This window comes from Budorcas taxicolor, chromosome 3 (genome assembly GCF_023091745.1).
Source record: "Budorcas taxicolor isolate Tak-1 chromosome 3, Takin1.1, whole genome shotgun sequence".
Classification (NCBI taxonomy): domain Eukaryota; kingdom Metazoa; phylum Chordata; class Mammalia; order Artiodactyla; family Bovidae; genus Budorcas; species Budorcas taxicolor.
The window spans coordinates 117,341,426-117,361,522 of record NC_068912.1 but is presented as its reverse complement, the minus strand read 5'-3'; the positions used below and the strand labels follow the sequence as shown (position 1 = coordinate 117,361,522).

The following is a 20,097-nucleotide window of genomic DNA, read 5'->3' as shown; positions in this document are numbered from 1 at the left end:
ACACTGAGATGAAAGCCGTCCTCTCCTGGGCTGCCTCCTGTCCTGTGTGGCCTGAGCACAGGTGACCTCCAGTCGTACTCAGGGATCACTGTGAGGAGTGAGCAGGTTGCTGCCCTGTGGAGGCGTGGCCTGGCGGCACCTCTCCCACCGGTCCACAGTTCATCCCTAGACGGAGGCCCAGGTCTTCACTGGACGAGCTGCCATTGCAGCGAGTCACGGCAGAGCGGCGGCCCCAGAATATCGCTGGGTGGTCCATGGCGGGCCGTGGACGTGCTTCTTGGGTTGAGGAAGCAGACGGGCCATGCCTGTCACAGGCTGGCTGATGACAGGCTCTGGAATTCCACCTCCTAACCTCGCAAAAATGTATCCAGGATGGGGGCCCACCCCCAAACCTTTCCACCAAAGAGGAAGGAATCACAAGGTGGGACTTACTGGAGTACTCACAAGCATGCCCACGTTTATTTGAACTAAGGTTCGCTTCTGGAGCATCGGGGAAGATGCTGCTGAGTCTTGAGCCCAAACCGAGACAGCCGGGCTTTTAGGTTGACGCACATGGGCTCCGGACACGTTACTTAACCGAGTGTGTGTTATAGTTGGCTGGGGCAGTGTGGAGAGTGTGGGGCTTCCTTCCATTATAATTGCTGTCTTACCTCCCTCCAGTTAGGAAAATGCAAGAAAAATAGCCAGGTCGGCATTCCTGTTTTCTTGAAACTGGCTGGGGCCACGTAGCCCGAGGACTCCTTGTTTTGCTTGGCAGGTCTGAAGTCATTCTCAAATCTTCCATTTAGGTGATTGACAAGGGCAGCGTGGGAGCACACCCTTCCCTCGGTGGGGTGGGGGGGAGGAGGGGAAAGGTGTCACTCATGAGAGTTTCCTGCGGGCCGGTAGGCACAGTGTCTGGCTCCCAGCGGGTGTGGCGAAGGTGCCCACTCCTCCAGCCTCCCTGCCTCCCCTTCACAGTTGTGTGGTTTCTCCCCAGGGTGGCTTTGGCCGAAGGGGACCAGCAGGAGCTAAGGTAAAGCCTCTCCGTCGCCATCTCCTTGATGTCATGACTGTATAACTCACCAGGGGCTCCCAGGGGCTGGCCCTCCCGTCCCACCCAGAAATTAAGAGGGACTCTCTCTTTCGCCATCAAGGCTTGTGGCTCCAACAGCAGCTTTCCTACCATCTCCTTGAATTTAGCCTTTTCTGCAAAGGCTTGGGAGAATCTTGATGATGCAGTGAGAATGGTTATCAGAATGAAAGTGGCTGTGGGAACAGGGGATGGCGGAGAGGGAACAGGAAAGAGGCAGGAGGCCGTGTCCTGGACATCTCCTGCTGGGGCTGTGCCCACTTACTGGTCTCGGCGGCTCTGCCTCTCAGCTGTCTCTGTGAGCCAGGTGTGGGCCGAAATAGCTTCATGTCATGAAGTCATCTTGAGGAAAAGGTGAGATGAGTGGGGCAATCGATTCTAAGGGTGCCGAGTGACAACTGGCTCTGCATGTCCAATGCCTCTTCCTGGAGCTGCGGTGTTACTTCTGACCCCCCAGAACAGCTGGGACAGTTCCCTGCACCCTCCTCCAGATGTGACCAGAGCACAGATGGCTGACCTCTCCCTGCCTCTTCTCTCCTCTCAAAGGGCAACCAGGGCAGCCCCGGCCCGCAGGGCCCTGTGGGAGAGCAGGGGACCAGAGGCGCGCAGGTCAGTACCCCGGCATGCCCGCGTGTCCTGTGATACGTTCCCAGATGTCTTGCTGTTGTTGTTTAGTAGCTAAGTCGTGTCCAGTTCTTTGTGACCCCATGGACTGTGGCCCACCAGGCTCCTCTGTCCATGGGATTCTCCAGGCAAGAATACTGGAGTGGATTGCTATTTCCTCCTCCAGGGGATCTTCCCAACCCAGAGATCAAACCTATGCCTCTTGCATTTCCTGCGTTGGCAGGCGGATTCTTCACCACCGAGCCATGTCTTACCTTATATTTTTTTTAAATTGAGGTGACAGTCAGTTTTGCAAAATTGAACACAAAATTTAATCTTTTGAAGGGGCACTGAGAGCATTCCCAGCATTGCCCAAGCAGCATCTCTATCAGGTTTCAAAGCACGATTATTATCCCTCAAGGAGACACTGTGCCCATTACGCAGTCATGCCGCACCTCCCCCCCAGCTCCTGGCGACCACTGATTCCCTTTCTGCCTTGGTGGACTGGCATCTTCTGAACCTTTTATACGAACAGAAGCATTTACCAGGTGGCCTTTTGTATCTGGCTTCCTTCACTCAACATCACGTGTTTGAGGTTTATCCATGTTGTGGCCTGCACCAGGGAGCCGTTCCTTCCCGTGCAGAGTAACCTTCCGTTGTGTGGGTCCTGTGGTGGTCGTGGTGGTTCACCTCCATGCAGCACTTACGTGGGCATCTTACTTCTTCAGGGTCCGCCTGGTCCCACCGGTCCTCCAGGCCTGATTGGTGAACAGGGCATTCCCGGACCTCGGGTAAGTCCGTCTTGACCCCTCTTTCGCTAAACAGCCAGCATGGATAGCCTGTGTTTCGTGGATGGTGGGACCCCTCAGCCCGACACTTTCACAACACAGACCTCAGTTCTCATAGTAACTGGCTCATCTGCCCTGAGGAAGTTAGAGACCGTTTTTCTTGGGACTCCTTGGGCTAAGTTCCAGTGGACATAGGCCGGGTGGGTGGTGAGCAAAGGAAGGATGGACCTCGCTGCAGAAGTCTTAGGGTGGACTCAGGAAGTCAGATGAATCTACTAAGATGCTCAGATTACACCGTACTGCTGGAAATTATTTCTGTGCTTTGATATTCTGTGTAAAGAAATTCCCCCACCCTTAAGTGTGATGTGGAAGATGGTCCTTAAACTTGCCACCACTGCAGACGTCAGCATGTCTCAGCTGTTAGCGATGATGAGCAGAAGCAAGTTGGTGTAGCTGAGACGGGCCTGGGTGCCCTCACACTCCACACTTTGGTGTCCCTGGGGTCTGCAGTGATCCTGAGGGAGCCATCCTACTGTTGTTACAGAAAATAGTCATGACTAATAAACCGGCGAAGAACTGACCTGAGGCTAGGTAAACGCCCAGAAGTGTCTTGCAGGGCCAGTAGGAACTTTGTTAGAACCGCTATTTGCTTGGGAAGTCTTTCCTCAATTTGAACTCTGATAGATACCTATTTTTAAAGCTTGTGTGTTTTTCCCCTAACATATATTTAAGCTCTGATTAGTCAAGACTTTTTTGATGGTGCAGAGGTGAGGTGAAACTCTTCAAATAGCAAGCAATACAAACAGCCATCACCATCTGGATTTGCTGGGCCTGGCGGGGTCATTTCTGGGCTCTGTGGGCTGTCCTGTATTTTAAGAGCCGTGTCCCTTTGTTGATCTATTCTCTCACTCGACGTTTGAGTGTGTATAGGTTTCCACACCTGTAAAATCAGGTGCTTGTGGGGAGGTGTGGAAAGCGAGAGGAGGGAATGCTGTATACAGCTGTGTGGTTGTCCCTAGTCAGTAACTCAGGAGGTGAACGTTAATTCCTGGGATGTGTGCACACATGTGAAAAGAGGTCACGCTCATATTTTAGGTTGGCATAGGCCCTCTCCATGCATGCTTGCACGGGGGCCTCCAGGGCTGGAAGTGGCAGAGAGCTGCAGGTTCTGACCTCCGTGCAGAGGCCGGGTGGGGGCTGCAGGAAGTGGGATTCGGACCCTTTGACTTTGGAGGGGTGGATGCCTTACTGCCTCTCTCCCCTCCTCCTGCTCCAGGGAAGCGGGGGAACCGCAGGTGCTCCTGGAGAACGCGGCAGAACTGGGCCCCTGGGAAGAAAGGTTTGTCTGGACAAGGGCAACGCGTGTCTCTGGAGGCCAAGCCGCCCCTCCCCCAAATACCCCGTCCTGGCTCCCTCATCTGTCAGTCTGTCCAGCTGCTTGGTGTGCACACCCTTCTCCCCTCTGGTCTCTTCCACCCGCCGCCCCTGCTGACAGCGGCTGGGCCGGGGGATCACCGTCCCCGCCTCGAGGGTGTGCATGGGCTGTGAGCAGTGGATTGGTGTGTACCCGCGTAGCTAGGACACCAGCCACTGCTGGCCTGCCGCATCTGAGTCTGGGCTTGTGAGGATGGCTCAGGGAGCCCAGGGCACATCGAGTACCTCCGGACGCTTTGAGTGTTCTCCAGATGGTCCAGCAGCCTCGCTGGCCGCATGCAGCTGGTCCAAGGGCCCCAGAGCCCAGCGGCTTTGGGTAAGAGCAGCTTGCTGGATGCAGGCTGACAGTCTGCAAGCCCCGGGAAGAGCTGCTGTCCTTCGTCTGAGACGCAGCATTTCTCGGGGAGAGCAGTGAGTTCGGGCAACTCAGCCTCGCCTCTCTGCCCCGAGAGAGGCCTCGGGGTTTCACTGCTGACTCCATGCAGCCCTCTTTCCTGTGCCTGCCTCTCTCTCCTCCCTGGCAGCCTGTCCGCTTGCTGTAATGATGGAAAAAACAAACATAGAAGCCTGCCTGGATTCTCTTCCAGGAGTTCACGCATGAGCCCTGCAATGTAAAAAACTCACTAACCTCAAAATCTAAAAGGTGAAGCTAGCAGCTTGTGGCAGCCTGCCAGTGACATCACGCAGAGCAAGCGCAGTCCTGAAACCACAGTTTGAGTCGTCTCAGCCCCGTTTCTCATGTCTAGGGTGAGCCCGGCGATCCAGGACCTAAGGGAAGCATCGGGAACCGGGGTCCTCGTGGGGAGACGGTAAGGTCGCCACGTGCATGGGGCCCCGGCTTCTGTCGACTCTGCTGAGATGCTCGGGGAGCAGGCAGTTGGGCCTTGGGCTGGGCTGGGCTTTGTCATTGCCGCTTGTGTTGGTTCCATGCAGTGGCAAGCTGCTTCTTATGTTACTGGGGATATGATTGAAAATAGTGAAACATGGTGCATATGAGTTCCAAAATACTTCTTATTTCATTGGAGAGGTAGTGAATAAAGGCGGGTTTTCTAGATTTTTTTTCCTGAGGAGTGAATGTGGCGGTGTCTTGACCCTCGAACCACTTTCATTTCAGGTCTTGCAAATGCTTTTCAAGTCCGACTAGATGGAGCTTTTCTGTAAAGAAAGAAATGTCCTTGGTTTAAAAGGGACTGAGCTTTGATAAGATCTCAGTTCAGACTGAAACAGTTTGTTTTGAATGAGATATGAAAGTGAAAGTGTTAGTTGCTCACTCCTGTCCGACTCTTTGCGACCCCATGGACTGTAGCCTGCCAGGCTCCTCTTGCCATAGAATTCTCCAGGCAAGAAGACTGGAGTGGGTTGCCATTTCCTTCTCCAGGGGACCTTCCTAACCCAGGGATCGAACCCGGGCCTGCCACATTGGCAGCCAGGTTCTTTACCATCTGAGCCACCCGGGAAGGAATGAGATATCCCAGAATGGAAATTCTTACTTTGGGAATTCACTTAAAAAATATTTTAAAATCCTCTAACTGCTCACTTACAATAATGTTGTAACATATATTTATATCTAGGGAAAAAAAAATATCTCCAGCACATTGGGGAGTTTCCTAAGATGAGTTATGACACCTAAATACTCCATACATGGGCCAGGTTGATCTGACCCGTGATCCCAAAGCTTGAAAATATTACTCTTGTGTTTGTAATTTCTCTGTAGTGAATGGCAGCTTAAAAATCCATTGCTATTGCTTAGTCTCAGAAGCAGAGGGGAAAAATAAAATCAAACTTTAAAAACGACTCAAATCATTGAAAAAAAATCTCTTCTTGATTCTGTCTCTATTAATTTGGGGCAATAGCTCTTTAGTTGTTTAAAACTGTAAATTAACTAAGGGGCATGTTCTGCATGTGTTTTAGCGGTATTATTGTATATTTCAAGTACATCCTTGTGATTCTTTTGGGATAATGAACAGTGTCCGGTTCGCAGAGCCCCCAGGAGAGAGTGATAGGGACGAGTCTCCGAGTACAGGGAGACGGGTTTTAGGAAGAAAGGAGGTCTAGAGCCGTGACCTGGAAGGAAGGGAAGGGGCGCCCAGGAGAGGGGAGCAGGGGCTGAGCAGAGAAGACGCAGGGAGGTATAGATTGAGTCCCATGCTCTTTGTTTGAAGTAGAATCAAAGACTCATGGGGCTTCCCTGGTGGCTCAGTGGTAAAGAATTTGCTTGTCAATGCAGGAGCTGTGAGTTCAGCCCCTGGGTTGGGAAGATCCCCTGGGAAGGAAATGGCAACCCACTCCAGTATTCTTGCCTGGGAAGTCCCATGGACAGAGAAGCTTGGTGGGCTACAGTCCATGGGGATGAAAAAGAGTCAGACATGACTTAGCAACTAAACCAACAACGACAAAGACTCATAGATCCATAGGTCAAGGTGACCTTCAAGAGTCCTATGAACTCTAAGATTCCCTAGTTCCATGACTCTTTGACTCTACATCCAAACAGCATCATTACCAACAGCTTGTAGCAGTTTTTTACATTGTAGTCCATGAAGCTCACCCACCTATAGACACGGTCTAGTTCACACTGAAGGGTGGGTGGGTGTAGGAAATTTCCCCTGAACTATACCTTGATCTGACGCACTGCTCAAGGCTTTGGACAAAGAAGGTCGCGGAGCGCCTGACATGGATCCCTGCAGCAATGCGTCTTTCCATTCTTTCAGGGAGATGATGGGCGAGATGGAGTTGGCAGTGAAGGACGCAGGGGCAAGAAAGTATGTATCTGCCGAGGAGTCTTGAACTCTGACATGTTGTAGTTTTAAAGATTTATCTCACAGAATTTAATCGTAACATGGTGAACTTCTTCTCTTGGTGACACTAGATAGATTCCTTTTCTGCTTGAGAATAATTTATGTTAAATGATTTTACGTTGGGACCCAAATATTGAGTCATTTATTTATCTTTTATAGGGAGAAAGAGGATTCCCTGGATACCCAGGTCCAAAGGTAAGCATTCCCCTAGTGGGTAGACATCTTCATTGTTTCGAATGAGTCTGATGGGAGCACGGCTGAAGGTCACTGTATCTTGGGTCTAGTCGTGGGTTAGACATGAACTGAGTAACCCTGGGAAAGACCCAACTTCTGTAAGACCTTCCTTCATCAGTCAGATGAAGATGATGATAAGCACTTGGCGTGGCCCTTGTGAGGATTAAATGAAATGACACTGCAATAAAATATAATCTGTACACATGCCTGCATGCATGCCAAGTCGCTCAGTCATGTCCAACTCTGTGCGACCCCATGGATAGCAGCCCACCAGGCTCCTCCGTCCACGGGATTCTCTAGGCAAGAACACTGGAAATGGCAACCCACTCCAGTGTTCTTGCCTGGAAAATCCCATGGACTGAGGAGCCTGGTAGGCTACAGCCCATGAGGTCACAAAGAGTCAGACACGACTGAGCGACTTCACTTTCACTTTCTCCAGTAATCTATATAATGCTGTCATTAATGTGAATTCTAAGTTCAGTAACCTTAGACTAAATCTGATATCTCAGTGGAAAAGTCCATCAAAGTCCAGCTACATCCATTTGGCTGCCCTGGGAAGTGTGATTCGGAGGTCCCCAGGGACCCTCAGTTGGACTTGCCATTCCAGAGCTTAATGTGCTTCTTCCTGGCTGTCTTCCCAGGGCAATCCTGGTGAGCCAGGGACAGATGGACCACCGGGACCCAAAGGCGTCAGAGGCCGAAGGGTAAGTTTGCCTGCCCCTCGGCTGAAGGTGGAGAATCAGAACCTTTGTGGCAGCAGGCCTGAACCCTGAAGACTCCACTGCTTCTTTCAGAGTTACCTTTCTTCACTGTGACCCGGCTGGAGTTGTGGGGGTGGGAGCAGAGGAGCCCTCACCCTGGACGGACGTCCCCCTGACCCCCTGCAGCGGTGCCAGTGCTGTCTCCCTTTGGTTATGCTTCCCTGCAGGGAGGTCTGGAGGGCCCCCTCCTCCGATGCATCTCGAGGGTCACTAGTCCACGGTCCACTCCATGCATGGCACCAGGGGACTCAGAATGAGTGACGTTGAAAGTCTGTGTGGACACAGTCGGTCATGCCCACTGGATGTTGCAGACAGGATTCCATGAGATGCACAAAGTGCTCACCAGGGTTCCAGGCTCGGGTCGAGCAAGGCTGAGACCACGTATTCCCTTGCCTCCCCATCGTGCTAAGACTCCTCTTTCTTAAGCTACTTTCCGTTGTGTGTTTTTCTCCCTAGAGGATATTTACTCATCCTCTAAAATTGCACTGAGTCTTGAATTAGCAATTCATGACCTAGAAACAGGGAAAGGTGTCTCACAGGTATTTTTAGCTTAAAATACAGTTAAATTCATCATCATTATCCTGTTAATTTGCTCAGTGAGGACTTTCAAACTAGATCATTTACTACTCATGATGAAGTTTGAAAACACTGGCCTGGTTCTCTACATTCGAAGAGTAAGCTCATGATTTGTCAGTTACTGATTTCTTGCACGTCCATCGTGGTCTTATTAAAGGTTCTCAGGCCAGCATCTTCTCCCCTTGACCTGCCAGAGAACAGAGTTTGGGGAGATGCACTCTCTTTTGTTAGGGCCACTTGTCCCTACACTGAAGGTCTCTTGAAATGAGAGATTCCTCTTGGTGATGAGGGACGTTGGACAAGATCACATCTACTATCCCGTCCAACTGTAGGAACTGAGAATTCTCCACTTTCTGTCACAACTGAGACATGTTTATTCTGCTTCCAGGGAAACTCGGGACCTCCAGGGATAGCTGGACAGAAGGGAGACCCCGGTTACCCAGGGCCATCTGTAAGTACCTACCCATTCCCAGTCAAGCTGCCTGAGGGCTGGGAGCCTTCCACATGGTCCTTGAAGACTTTCCACTATCCCCTTTCCTTATGAAAGGGTTGTCTGCATTTTTGTTGTTTATTTGCTTTTTAACCAGTTCCCTTATTGATATCACAATGAAGAAAAGACTTTTTGAATTTTAGAGTACCAAGACAACGGGCAAACTTCATGCAAAATTCTGTAATCCAGGGTGTATTGTAAGTTGCCTTTAAAATTTCCTAGTGTAGGTTTTGAGGTTTGTGTAGAGGGCAAAGAAAAGTAAACACATCTAAATACCTCTTGATTGCATCTTGAGGAAGGTTAGTAGAGATCTCGGTTCGGAGGAGACTCCCTTTGGGCTATAAAGTCCCCGAGGGATTCATAGTCGGAACCCCACTAGTGACCTGCCACCTGGAACCATGGGGGCGCCCTTCTCCAGCCCGTACACATCCTTCATTACAAATGTCTTTGTTTCCTTGCTTGAATTCCTCCTGGTACTGTCTCCTGACATTGAAATTGATGAAGTTCTAAGAAGAGTGGGGAAGATAACGCAGGAAGGAAAATAATCCCTGAAAGAACATGTTAAAGGGTTGAGTTGGTTGAACCCAGGAGAAGAAGGCAGAGGCAGGGGTCTAACTGAGGGGAGCCTTTAATGGGCGATGGTTAGTCCAGTGGCAGTGGGAGGTGCGCAGGCACAGCTGGACGGAAAGATGCTGGCTAGCCCACGAGACGATGGCCTGACCATCGGCAGCCACAGGCTGGGATGAGATGTTGAGGGCAGCTCTGGGTGTATCCTGGGGGTGGAATCCAGCCAGAATGCTCGGACCCAGAGCCTCAAGGGAGCTCTGTTGACTCCCGGGTGTCCCTCCGGCGACAGGACGTGGGAAGCCTAGGGGCAGAGTGGGGGGAAAGGCAGATCTGTTCTGGGGGAAGTGGCTTTTAGACCCAAGCTCAAATGTGTGGTTTACCCTGATTGGTGGTGAGCATCCTGGTTTCCAGGGTGCAGGGCTGTTAACCTCAACTGGAGATACTTCTGTCTCCCTTTTGCTCCTGGAGCAGTTGAGTCAAATTTAAAGGGAGAGCCTGTGAACAATCAAGGCCAGCCAGGGACCCCCTTGCTTCCTCTGGTGTGCGTCCGTGGGCCCGGGCTCTTCCTCTGTGGCACGCTCCACGTGTGCGAGGCCTCAGCCGCCCGTCCTTGCTTTGCAGGGCTACAAAGGCAGCAGAGGCGACTCGATGGACGTAAGTTGCATGCGTGCTGCCCTCACCCTCGCCCTGTGAGCCTCCTGTCCGCCTTCTTACGTCTTCTCTCCTCCCTTCTGCAGCAATGTGCGCTGGTCCAGAGCATCAAAGATAAATGCCGTAAGTACGCTGTTTTCTGCTGTCTGCACCGCGGTTTTATTCTTGCGTGTGGAAGCCCGGTGGACGTGGCTTTCATGCTCCTCTGTTCTTTTCCAGCTTGCTGTTACGGTAAGTTATCTCGGTGACTGGACTTCCTTCTGAGGGAAGCAGAAGTCCCCTTTTCCGGTAAGTAGTGTGTCTGTGAACCCCTCCCCCACCCACTTCCCACAGGGCCCCTGGAGTGCCCCGTCTTCCCAACGGAGCTGGCTTTCGCCTTGGACACCTCTGAGGGGGTCACCCAGGACATGTTCAGCCGGATGAGGGAGGTGGTCCTCAAGATTCTGGACGACCTGACCATTGCCGAGAGTAACTGCCCACGGGGGGCCCGCGTGGCTGTGGTCACCTACAACAACGAGGTCACCACGGAGATCCGCTTTGCCGACTCCAAGAAGAAGTCCATCCTCCTGGACAAGATCAATAACCTCCAGGTGTCGCTGACCTCCAAGCAGCAGAGCCTGGAAACCGCCATGTCCTTTGTGGCCAGAAACACATTTAAGCGGGTGCGGAGCGGGTTCCTCATGAGGAAGGTGGCGGTGTTCTTCAGCAGTAGGCCCACGAGGGCATCCCCACAGCTCCGGGAGGCTGTGCTCAAGCTCTCAGATGCCGGGATAACACCCTTGTTCCTCACGAGCCAGGAGGATCGGCAGCTGATCAACGCCCTACAGGTCTGTGTTCCGGGCCTCCTGGGCTCTGAGCAGGCACTCGGGCACATCCATGCCCAAATCTGGGACCAGTTTGCACCCTATAGCTTCTCAAAGCATCCAGATGAGGCTGGTATCCAAGCTGAGATTTCTAGAACAGCCTGATGGCTCTGGCACTAGTGCGACTTACTGTGCCTGTGACTTATTCCCACCAGGTCCCTCCTCGAATCTTGGAAGATATGCTCCCAGGCTGACCCTGGGAGCCCTCCCTCCCTTAGGGACATCAGCAAGCCAGCCCCCAGACTGCATCCCTATTCAAGCGTTTCTCAGCCAGGCTGCCATCTAACAATTAAACAAGTCATTTAAACAAAGAACAAGGAAGCTTTAGCTTCTGCCTGTGAAGCAGCTAAGTACTCCGTTGTCATTTGCTTAAATAACTTGTGTAATTGTTATAATGATATATATGTATATAAAATAATTGATTAATCAGTCAATCAGTCTTTGCCCAATGCCGATCCTGGTTGTGCTGTCCAAGATGGGTGGATGATGGTCAAGAAGGAAAACAGCGGCACCAGGATCTTGGCTCAGTTTTAGTTCAGTCACCTTCTGGCTTCAAGTCACTGAAAGTAACATGGTACTCCCCCTTACCTCTCTGTGGCTCAGGGTTCTCAGCTGCAACAGATGCAGAAGGGCGAGCTGGTCTCTAACATCTTCCTTTCCAAACCAAGTAGGCTATGGTTTTATCAGTGCCATGTCAGCCACGGAGAGTTGGGTCACTGGTGCCATCTCTCAGGGTTTGTTCTGCCAAACTTCAGGCCAGTTTGAGCACAAAGTATTGGGTTGGGTCTCTGCCTTGGGTTCACCAGCTGTTTGTTCCTAGCAGGGTCTCATGTGTGTACATCTCCCCTTGTGAGGGCCAGGTGATCCAGAACCTTGCGTGTTCCTTTTTATCTGCTTATTTACTGGCTTCACTGGGTCTTTGCTGCTGTGCATGGGCTCTCTCTAGTTGGAGTGGTCGGGCTTCTCACTGCAGTGGCTGCTTTTGCAAAGCACGGGTTGCAGGTGCACAGGCTCAGTAGTTGTGGCACACAGGTTTCATTGCCCTGAGGCATGTGGGATCTTCCTGGACCAGGGATTGAACCTGAGTCCCCCTGCACTGGCAAGCGGATTCTTAACCATTGGACCACTAGGGAAGTGCCACCATGCGTGTTTCTCAAAAGGATAGTTTCAGGCAGTCAATTATTCATTCATTCAATTATTCACAAAATAAATCATTACTGATGGTGTGTCAGAAGCTGTGATTGGCAGGACTTATTAAATCTTCTGGAAGTGATTGCTTGTTTTGTTGTAAAATCCCTTTCTGGACCTTGGCACATGAAAGAGGGATGGAGCCAACATCGGCTAGTTGCTATTATTGTTGCTAGAAATAACAGTTAATGGTGAGGTCCCTGCTGCTTGCTGGAGACTATACCAGGCACTTTAGCTTCATTACCTAATTTAATCTTCCAAATAACTTCATGGGAATCTACCTTTAATCCCAGATTGCGGCAGAGGAAACTGAATTCCAGAGAAGTTAAATAACTTAGCTTCAGATCCAGCAGAGAGTGCAGGAGAGGGGTTTGAACTCCAGCTCATCTCATTGGAAGGAAACCTATGCTTTTCTATTATAACCAGTGCCTTCCTTCCTAACCCTACTTCCTAAGAAAGAGGAGCTACTGGGGGGTTATTTGATTGATGTGACTCTAATGTTTTCTTCAGCTGTATTTATGGTAACATCCAGTATATTCCAGTATATGAACATTTCTTTTTGTTTAAACCAGATCAATAACACAGCGGTGGGACATGCCCTTGTCCTTCCTGCTGGCGGAGACCTCACGGACTTCCTGAGGAATGTCCTGACTTGTCACGTCTGCTTGGGTAAGCTGCTTCTCCAAGAGGAAAGCCTGTCCAGCTGCAATTGTGAAACACACCGTCCACAGGGAGACACTGAGTGAATAATCACCATCTGTACAAAAAGCCTGAGTTAAACGAAGACTCGCATGGCCCTGTATTTACCAGTGTAAATGGTGCACATGTAGCTTCCATGCTTGAAGCTGACTCCCCCCAAATAGAGCCTGTCTCTGTTAGGAGAGGATGGGGTTCCATAGGTAATAAAGGAGCAAGAGGGCTCTGCTTACGTTTTGACCTTGGAGCCCAGAATTTAATAATCTGGCTTTGTGACTTCCTGGAAAACATTCTTCAAGGAGTGGCAAAGAAGTAAGGTGTTTTTCTTTCCTTCCCCCTTTTTTTACTCTTTCATTATGCCAGAAGTGTTCATTGCTCAATCATGTCTGACTCTTTGTGAGCCCATGGACTATAGCCTGCCAAGCTCCTCTGTCCATGGGATTCTCCAGGCAAGAATACTGGAGTAGGTTGCTATGCCCTCCTCCAGGGGATCTTTCTGACCCGAGGATCGAACCCAAAGCCATATTAAAAAGGATTTTAGCTTGCTGATTAGTTTCCCCTGGTAAGTGTTAGGTGATAAAAAACTGAAATCTGGCCACAATAATGTCAGCAAGGTATACAGTTTATACATTATGTGACAATTTTAATGACCCCAGACCCCCTGCAGACTGACGTGGGGTTTCTCACTCTGAGAGTGACAGAATAAACAGGCTGCCACGCTTCTTTCTAGACATCTGCAACATCGACCCATCCTGTGGATTCGGCAGCTGGAGGCCTTCCTTCAGGGACCGGAGGGCAGCAGGCAGCGACGTGGACATCGACATGGCTTTCATCTTAGATAGCTCCGAGTCCACCACCCCGTTTCAGTTCAACGAGATGAGGAAGTACATCGAGTACCTCGTCCGACAGCTGGACGTGAGCCCGGACCCCAAGGCCTCCCAGCACTTCGCCCGCGTGGCTGTGGTGCAGCATGCGCCCTACGAGGCAGTGGACAACGCCAGCGTGCCGCCTGTGAAGGTGGAGTTCTCCCTGACTGACTATGGCTCCAAGGAGAAGCTGTTGGCCTTCCTCGGCAGCAGGATGACCCAGCTGCAGGGGACCAGGGCCTTGGGCCGCGCCATCGACTACACCATCCAGAACATCTTTGAAAGTGCGCCCAACCCCCGGGACCTGAAGATCGTGGTGCTGATGCTGACGGGCGAGGTGCAGAAGCAGCAGCTGGAGGAGGCCCAGAGAGCCATCCTGCAGGCCAAGTGCAAAGGCTACTTCTTCGTGATCCTGGGCATCGGCAGGAAGGTGAACGTCAAGGAGCTGTACAGCTCTGCCAGCGAGCCAAACGACGTCTTCTTCAAGCTGGTGGACAAGTCGACGGAGCTCAACGAGGAGCCCCTAATGCGCTTCGGGAGGCTGCTGCCATCGTTCATCAGCAGTGAGTCCTGAGTGCCCTTGGGTCCAGGGGTGGGCCCGTGGGTTTGGGAATGATAGCTGGTGTCCCCACATCGACCTGTCCATTCATTCAACCGGTGTCTATTGGCATCTCCCACGTCCCAGACACACTGGTAGGAGCCGGGGTTGCAGTGGACATAGATGGGAATCCTGCCTTCTTTCACTTGTTTGTTCAACCAGACTTGACCAGGCTTCTCCCAGCCACAGGCTGTGCTCCTGGGGGTTAATGGTCGAGGCGGGCACAGGGGTCAAGTGCACATTTATTAAGCCCGACACTAAGTATGCTGGTAAGTCACACTGAAGTGTGTCCTGAGGGGGACCAGGGAAGCTTCTAGACGGAGCAGAGTTGATCTGATCTTACCCCCTAATCCCACACTTGGCTGCTTCTGAGCCTTTGCTGTTGCGGCTCTCCCTCCTTGAAATGCTTTCCACCCTGCTTCAGCAGCGAATCCACGTTCATCTTCAAAAATTCCCTCCATGTGCCCCTTCTCACCAGGATGCTCCCCACGCCCAGGGCTTGAGCATCATTGATCTGGATGCTGTACTTCCTGCATTTGTTACATGGCCTCTCGTCATTCATTTCTGGATCTGTGGTCCCCGTAGACCACACGTCCTGGAGGAGGTGTGTCATTCACCACTGCCTTGTCCAGAGTCAGCAAAGGAAAGTCTTACAAACAAGGGAGCTTTATAAAGTATACACTGCCCCCTCCACTCCATAAAATTTTAGGGGAAAAAAAGAGGTAAAGCAAAGCTAGGCCAGCAAGTTCACGCAGGGGTCACTATTCCTGTCTTCAGAAGTTTAAAAACAGAAGCCTCGTTAAATAGCATTGAGAAAATGTTGACAGTAATGTCAACATTGTAAATGTTGATTCTCATTTGACGTTCAAGAGCTTGGAGCTTACTTACCTCTGCACTTGATTTCTCCTCTATTCCTGTCTTCCTGCACACTGAGTAAATGTTACCTTTAACCTAATCACCCAAATATTGCCAAATAGAAGATACTGATTTAAGATGTTTTATGGACTGAGAACTATTACACTTCATGTTTCAAATCACTGGATTTAGGTCATCTGGAAGAATGAATTACTTCAACAAGTATTTATGGACTACTTACTGTGTGATCCACTTAACTCCTTAGCAGAGTAATTTTAATTTGCATGTGGTTCACATGCACTTAATTTTTTTTTCTCTCTAGGTAAAGATGCTTTCTACCTGTCCCCAGATGTCAGGAAACAGTGTGATTGGTTCCAAGCAGACCAACCGGCAAAGAATCTTGTGCAGTTTGGTTACAAACAAATGTAAGTGATTATAAGTGTCTCAGAAGCTAGAGTGCTAGAGGGCATGCACAGGTCCCTTAGCCAACAGATAACTTTATGGGGTGAGGATGTTGAAATCCAGAAAATGGGACTTCCCAAAGGTCACGTGGAGCATTTCAGGAGAAGAATCTGTTGTCTCCATTGGTTTTTGCTGTGTAACAAACTACCTGAAACTTAGTGGCTGACAATAACAACTGTTTAATTTGCAATTCTGTGGGCTGGCGGGTTTTGTTTGGGCTCAGCTGGGCAGTTCTTCTGGCCTCTAAGGGGCTCATTTACATGCTTGTGATCAGCTGCTGGTCGGCTGTGGACTGATGGTCTGGGGTGGTCTGACATGGGTCACTTGTCTCTGCTCTATGCGGCAAGCCTGGATTTGTGCCCAAGGAGACTGGGCAGGGTTCCAAGAGCGAAGATGAAAGTGGGCAAGCCCCCCTGAGGTCCAGGCTGAAGCTGGCACACTTGTTCCCTATGCTCAGCTCCACTGGCCAAAGCCTGTCCAAAGCCAGCCTTGCTAGATTCAAGAGTAGGGAGCTGGACCTGTTGGGGAGACCCGCCGCATCACACTGTTAAGAGCATGGGTACAGAGAAAGGTGGGCCATTGGGCCATATGTCCCAGATATCTAACCAGTGTGCAAGGATTTCCTATAGAAGGGTTAGACACATGAAGCAAAAAATGGACTCCAGTCTTCTTAAAAGGATTAATGCTGTACTAGCATAGGTGATGGTGGCGACTGAAGGAGGCAACATGCATGATCTCCTGGAAAGAGCCATGAAGGGGTTGAGAGATGGGTAGGGCTGCGGTGCTCACAGTGATGCTGGCCACTTGGCACATGCTCTGTGGTATTATGCCCAGCACTATTGTTGACGCCAAATCCAGGAGCAGAGAGGAGGGCAGGGTGGCCATGTGATGGGGGTGCTGCACGAGGGGGACATGGTGACAGGAACCGGGGCCAAGCGCTGTGCCAGCAATCCATGCCTCCAGGAGAGGATGGAGTGTCACACTCTGGGGAAAAGGCAGGTTTTGGCTGTTGAGTCCAAATGAGATGCAGATTTGAGTTAGCCTTGCAAAGTGACTTCCTGGCTTCTCCTGGCTGACCCCCAGGTGGCTTCTTCCTACCACCCTTACGTACTTCTCTCTGCACCCCTTAACTCCTTCAGCTCTTGCCTCTGTCCTCAGAGGGAGTGCCTTATGTCAGCCTCAGTTCAGTACAATCGCTCAGTCGTGTCTGACTCTGCAACCCCATGGACTGCAGCATGCCAGGCTTTGCTGTCCATCACCAACTCCCAGATCTTGCTCAAACTCATGTCCATTGAGTTGATGATGCCATCCAACCATCTCATCCTCTGTCGTCCCCTTCTCTTCCTGCCTTCAATCTTTCCCAGCATCGGGGTCTTTTCTAATGAGTCAGCTCTTCACATCAGGTGGCCAAAGTATTGGGAGTTTCAGTTTCAGCATCAGTTCTTCCAGTGAATATTCAAGACTGATCTCCTTAGGATGGACTGGTTGGATCTCCTTGAAGTCCAAGGGACTCTCAAGAGTCTCCTCCAACACCACAGTTCAAAAGCATCAGTTCTTTGGTGCTCAGCTTTCTTTGTGATCCAACTCTCAAGTCCATATGTGACCACTGGAAAAACCATAGCTTTGACTAGACAGACCTTTGTCAGCAAAGTAATGTCTCTGCTTTTTAACATGCTGACTAGGTTTGTCATAGCTTTTCTTCCAAGGAGAAAGTGTCTGCAGTGATTTTGGAGCCCCCCAAATAAAGTCTGTCACTGTTTCCATTGTTTCCACATCTATTTGCCATGAAGTGATGGGACCAGATGCCATGATCTTGGTTTTCTGAATGTTGAGTTTTAAGCCAACATTTTCTCTCTCCTCTTTTACTTTCATCAAGAGTCTCTTTAGTTCCTCTTCATTTTCTGCCATAAGGGTAAAAGCGTGGTGAGCCTGGCAGGTTGGAAACCATTCCTAATCCAACAGTGCCCCTCCTCTGGTGCTGGTCCACAGGCTCTATTTTCCTAGCCTTTTAATATGATCTGTCTAATTTCCCTCGAATATTCCATCACGTTGGCTCAACTTTATCTTTAGGATAACAGAATGAACAAACCAACCTAGTGTCTGAAGTTTTATGATAGCATCTTGAACAAAATATACTGTATATTCCATACAGCATGACACTCCTATAAGACAATAATGATCGTCTCAGCATAAGAAACAAACAAAATTGGGTCTGTGCTGTCGTGTCTGCTGGTTATGTTGTTATTCTTTTTAAGGATTCAGAATGAATTAATAAATTGTGAGAGAAACAAGCACACACACAGAAATTAGTACAAACAAAATTGCGCAGTGAATACTTGGACTGAACTTATATGTCAACTTCGTATTTTCCAGCTCAACACAGCATCTTGTTGAGTGGATACCTGCTTACAATGAAAGTAGCTGTTAAATGATCTTAGTTTTTGGGGTGTGTTTTTCAGTTGGTCAGTTTTTATAATTAGTTTGTTGTTGTTCAGTTGCTAAGTCATGCCTAACTCTTTCTGACCCTGTGGATTGTAACATGCCAGGCTTCTCGGTGCTCCACTATCTCCTGGAATTTAGAGTATTATTTAAATATTATTTTATTTTTTATTATTCACTATTCATAAGTATTATTATAATGACAATATTTATTTTTGTTTCTTTACTTTCTCCCTGGTTTTACTTTATAAATTGAAAATAAGATGACAAGTATATTTATAGTACAATTGAAGTTTCACTTTTAATAATTCTGTTTTTTATATGCTGTTAAATGTCTTTTCTGTGGCACAGATCCTAAAAGGACACATTTAGTATATGTAATATTATATGTAATATATATAAACTACTACATGTGTTTTGCTGAGAGAGCAGATTTTACATGGCACATGGAATTATGTCTTTGTTTTAAATGGCAGGAGAAAATATGTACGAGTCAAAATAACATTTAATATATTTTAACAGAAATGTTCCAAATAATGTCACTTCAAGTCCTACGTCCAAACTGGTGACCACAACAAAGCCAGTGATCACCACCACCAAACCAGTAACAGTGGTGAACCTGCCAGCCTCAAAGCCAGCCGCCATGAGACCTGCGGGTGAGAGACCCACGGCTGGGAGATCCGAGGCCTCCAAGACTGAGGCCACCAAACCTGTGGCCAGCAAGCCAGAGGCCTCCAAGACGGAAGCCACCAAACCTGTGGCCACCAAGACTGAGGCCGCCAAACCTGTGGCCAGCAAGACAGAGGCCACCAAGACTGACAGTGCCAAGCCTGTGGCCGCCAAGACTGAGGCCACCAAGACTGAAGCTGCCAAACCTGTGGTCACCAAGGCTGAAGCTGCAAAACCCATGGCCACCAAGACTGAAGCCACCAAGACTGAGGCTGCAAAGCTCATGGCCACCAAGACTGAGGCCACCAAACCTGTGGCTGCCAGGCCCGAGGCTGCAAAGACAGACACAGCCAGACCTGCAGCGGCCGCGAAGCCTGCAGCAGCCAAACCTGCCCCTGCCAGACCCCCCGCTGCTGCCAGATCCACGGCCACGAGGTCCGAGGCCCCCAGGCCCCAGGCAGCCAGACTGGCTGCCAGCAGGCCCGCCACTGCTAAGCCCGTGGGTAAGAAAGCCGCCAGCTCGCGCTGTTCCCATTTATTGTGTCCAGGGCTTGTCCCCGGAGCCTGTTACAAAGCAAAGCAGACACAGTCCTTGATCTGGGATCTGACATCTAGATGCAGTATCTTGAACGGTGCTGATCTGAGCATGGAATTACCAGAACATCGCTTATTTTCTGTATTCAAAAGCAATCTTTCTCTCCCCTGCTGCACACCCTGCGAGGCTGATGAGTTCCATGCAAAGAGCAAATGAAATAAATCCCCCTGCCTTTGCTGCCTGTTCTCCCACGCTCCCCACCCCAACCCCAAGCCTGCACCAGGTGAGCTCGGTAGTGACCCATTCTCTCCGGGATTTAGCATGTGGCCAGCCCCCGCCCCAGCTGGAGATGTGGTTGTCTTAGGCTAAAGGGAGAAGTTCTAAGCCAATGTAGAGTTTTAGACCCCGCTGAGGGACTGAGAGAAGGATAAAGCCTGTTGTCAGCTCTTAGGCAGTGAAAAAGATGTTTCTAGGCTTTAGTTCTGGAGCTAGACCTCCCTCTCTCAGACTATGACCCCCAAAGTTCTGGATGGAGCTTTGCAGTTACAAGCCTTGTCCCCACTGTGAAGCTCATACCCACAGAAAGGAAGCCCAGGCTTTGTGCTGTGATTACCTTGGGGCATTTTGTTTAGCAAAGAGGAAAGTTAGAGCCAGACCATCCGTCTGTCCCTGCAGGCTGGACTGCGTGCTGGTACTGCCCTGGGGAAGAGTACATTCCAGGCTGGACTGGATTACCAGGGGCAGGCGGGCTTCACGGGACTCAGACTGTGTTGTTTTATTTTTCCCTCAAAGAAGACACTTAGAAGTTCCTTTGGAGTCACAAACTGAGTTGAAAAGTGAAGGCAGGATGTATGTGCTCCTGAAAAAGTGGACATTGTCTTCATTTTATGAACAGAGAGAGAGCAGGGATTCCAAGAATTTCAGGTCATGCCCTGAAGTTCCATGATGTGTATTT

The 20,097-nt window shown here is 50.0% G+C and overlaps 1 protein-coding gene across 1 annotated transcript in view; it reads left to right on the top strand.

The window, feature by feature from the left end:
- Positions 1–20,097, top strand: part of COL6A3 (collagen type VI alpha 3 chain) — a 91,067-nt gene that overhangs the window by 57,118 nt on the left and 13,852 nt on the right. The window contains exons 24-40 of the mRNA XM_052638006.1: positions 980–1,015; positions 1,619–1,681; positions 2,404–2,466; positions 3,740–3,802; positions 4,644–4,706; positions 6,606–6,656; positions 6,852–6,887; positions 7,568–7,630; positions 8,652–8,714; positions 9,942–9,974; positions 10,058–10,094; positions 10,191–10,202; positions 10,305–10,798; positions 12,595–12,691; positions 13,449–14,147; positions 15,360–15,462; positions 18,461–19,110. Coding sequence (XP_052493966.1) covers positions 980–1,015; positions 1,619–1,681; positions 2,404–2,466; positions 3,740–3,802; positions 4,644–4,706; positions 6,606–6,656; positions 6,852–6,887; positions 7,568–7,630; positions 8,652–8,714; positions 9,942–9,974; positions 10,058–10,094; positions 10,191–10,202; positions 10,305–10,798; positions 12,595–12,691; positions 13,449–14,147; positions 15,360–15,462; positions 18,461–19,110 — 2,626 coding nt within the window. The remainder of the gene's footprint in view (positions 1–979; positions 1,016–1,618; positions 1,682–2,403; positions 2,467–3,739; positions 3,803–4,643; positions 4,707–6,605; positions 6,657–6,851; positions 6,888–7,567; positions 7,631–8,651; positions 8,715–9,941; positions 9,975–10,057; positions 10,095–10,190; positions 10,203–10,304; positions 10,799–12,594; positions 12,692–13,448; positions 14,148–15,359; positions 15,463–18,460; positions 19,111–20,097) is intronic.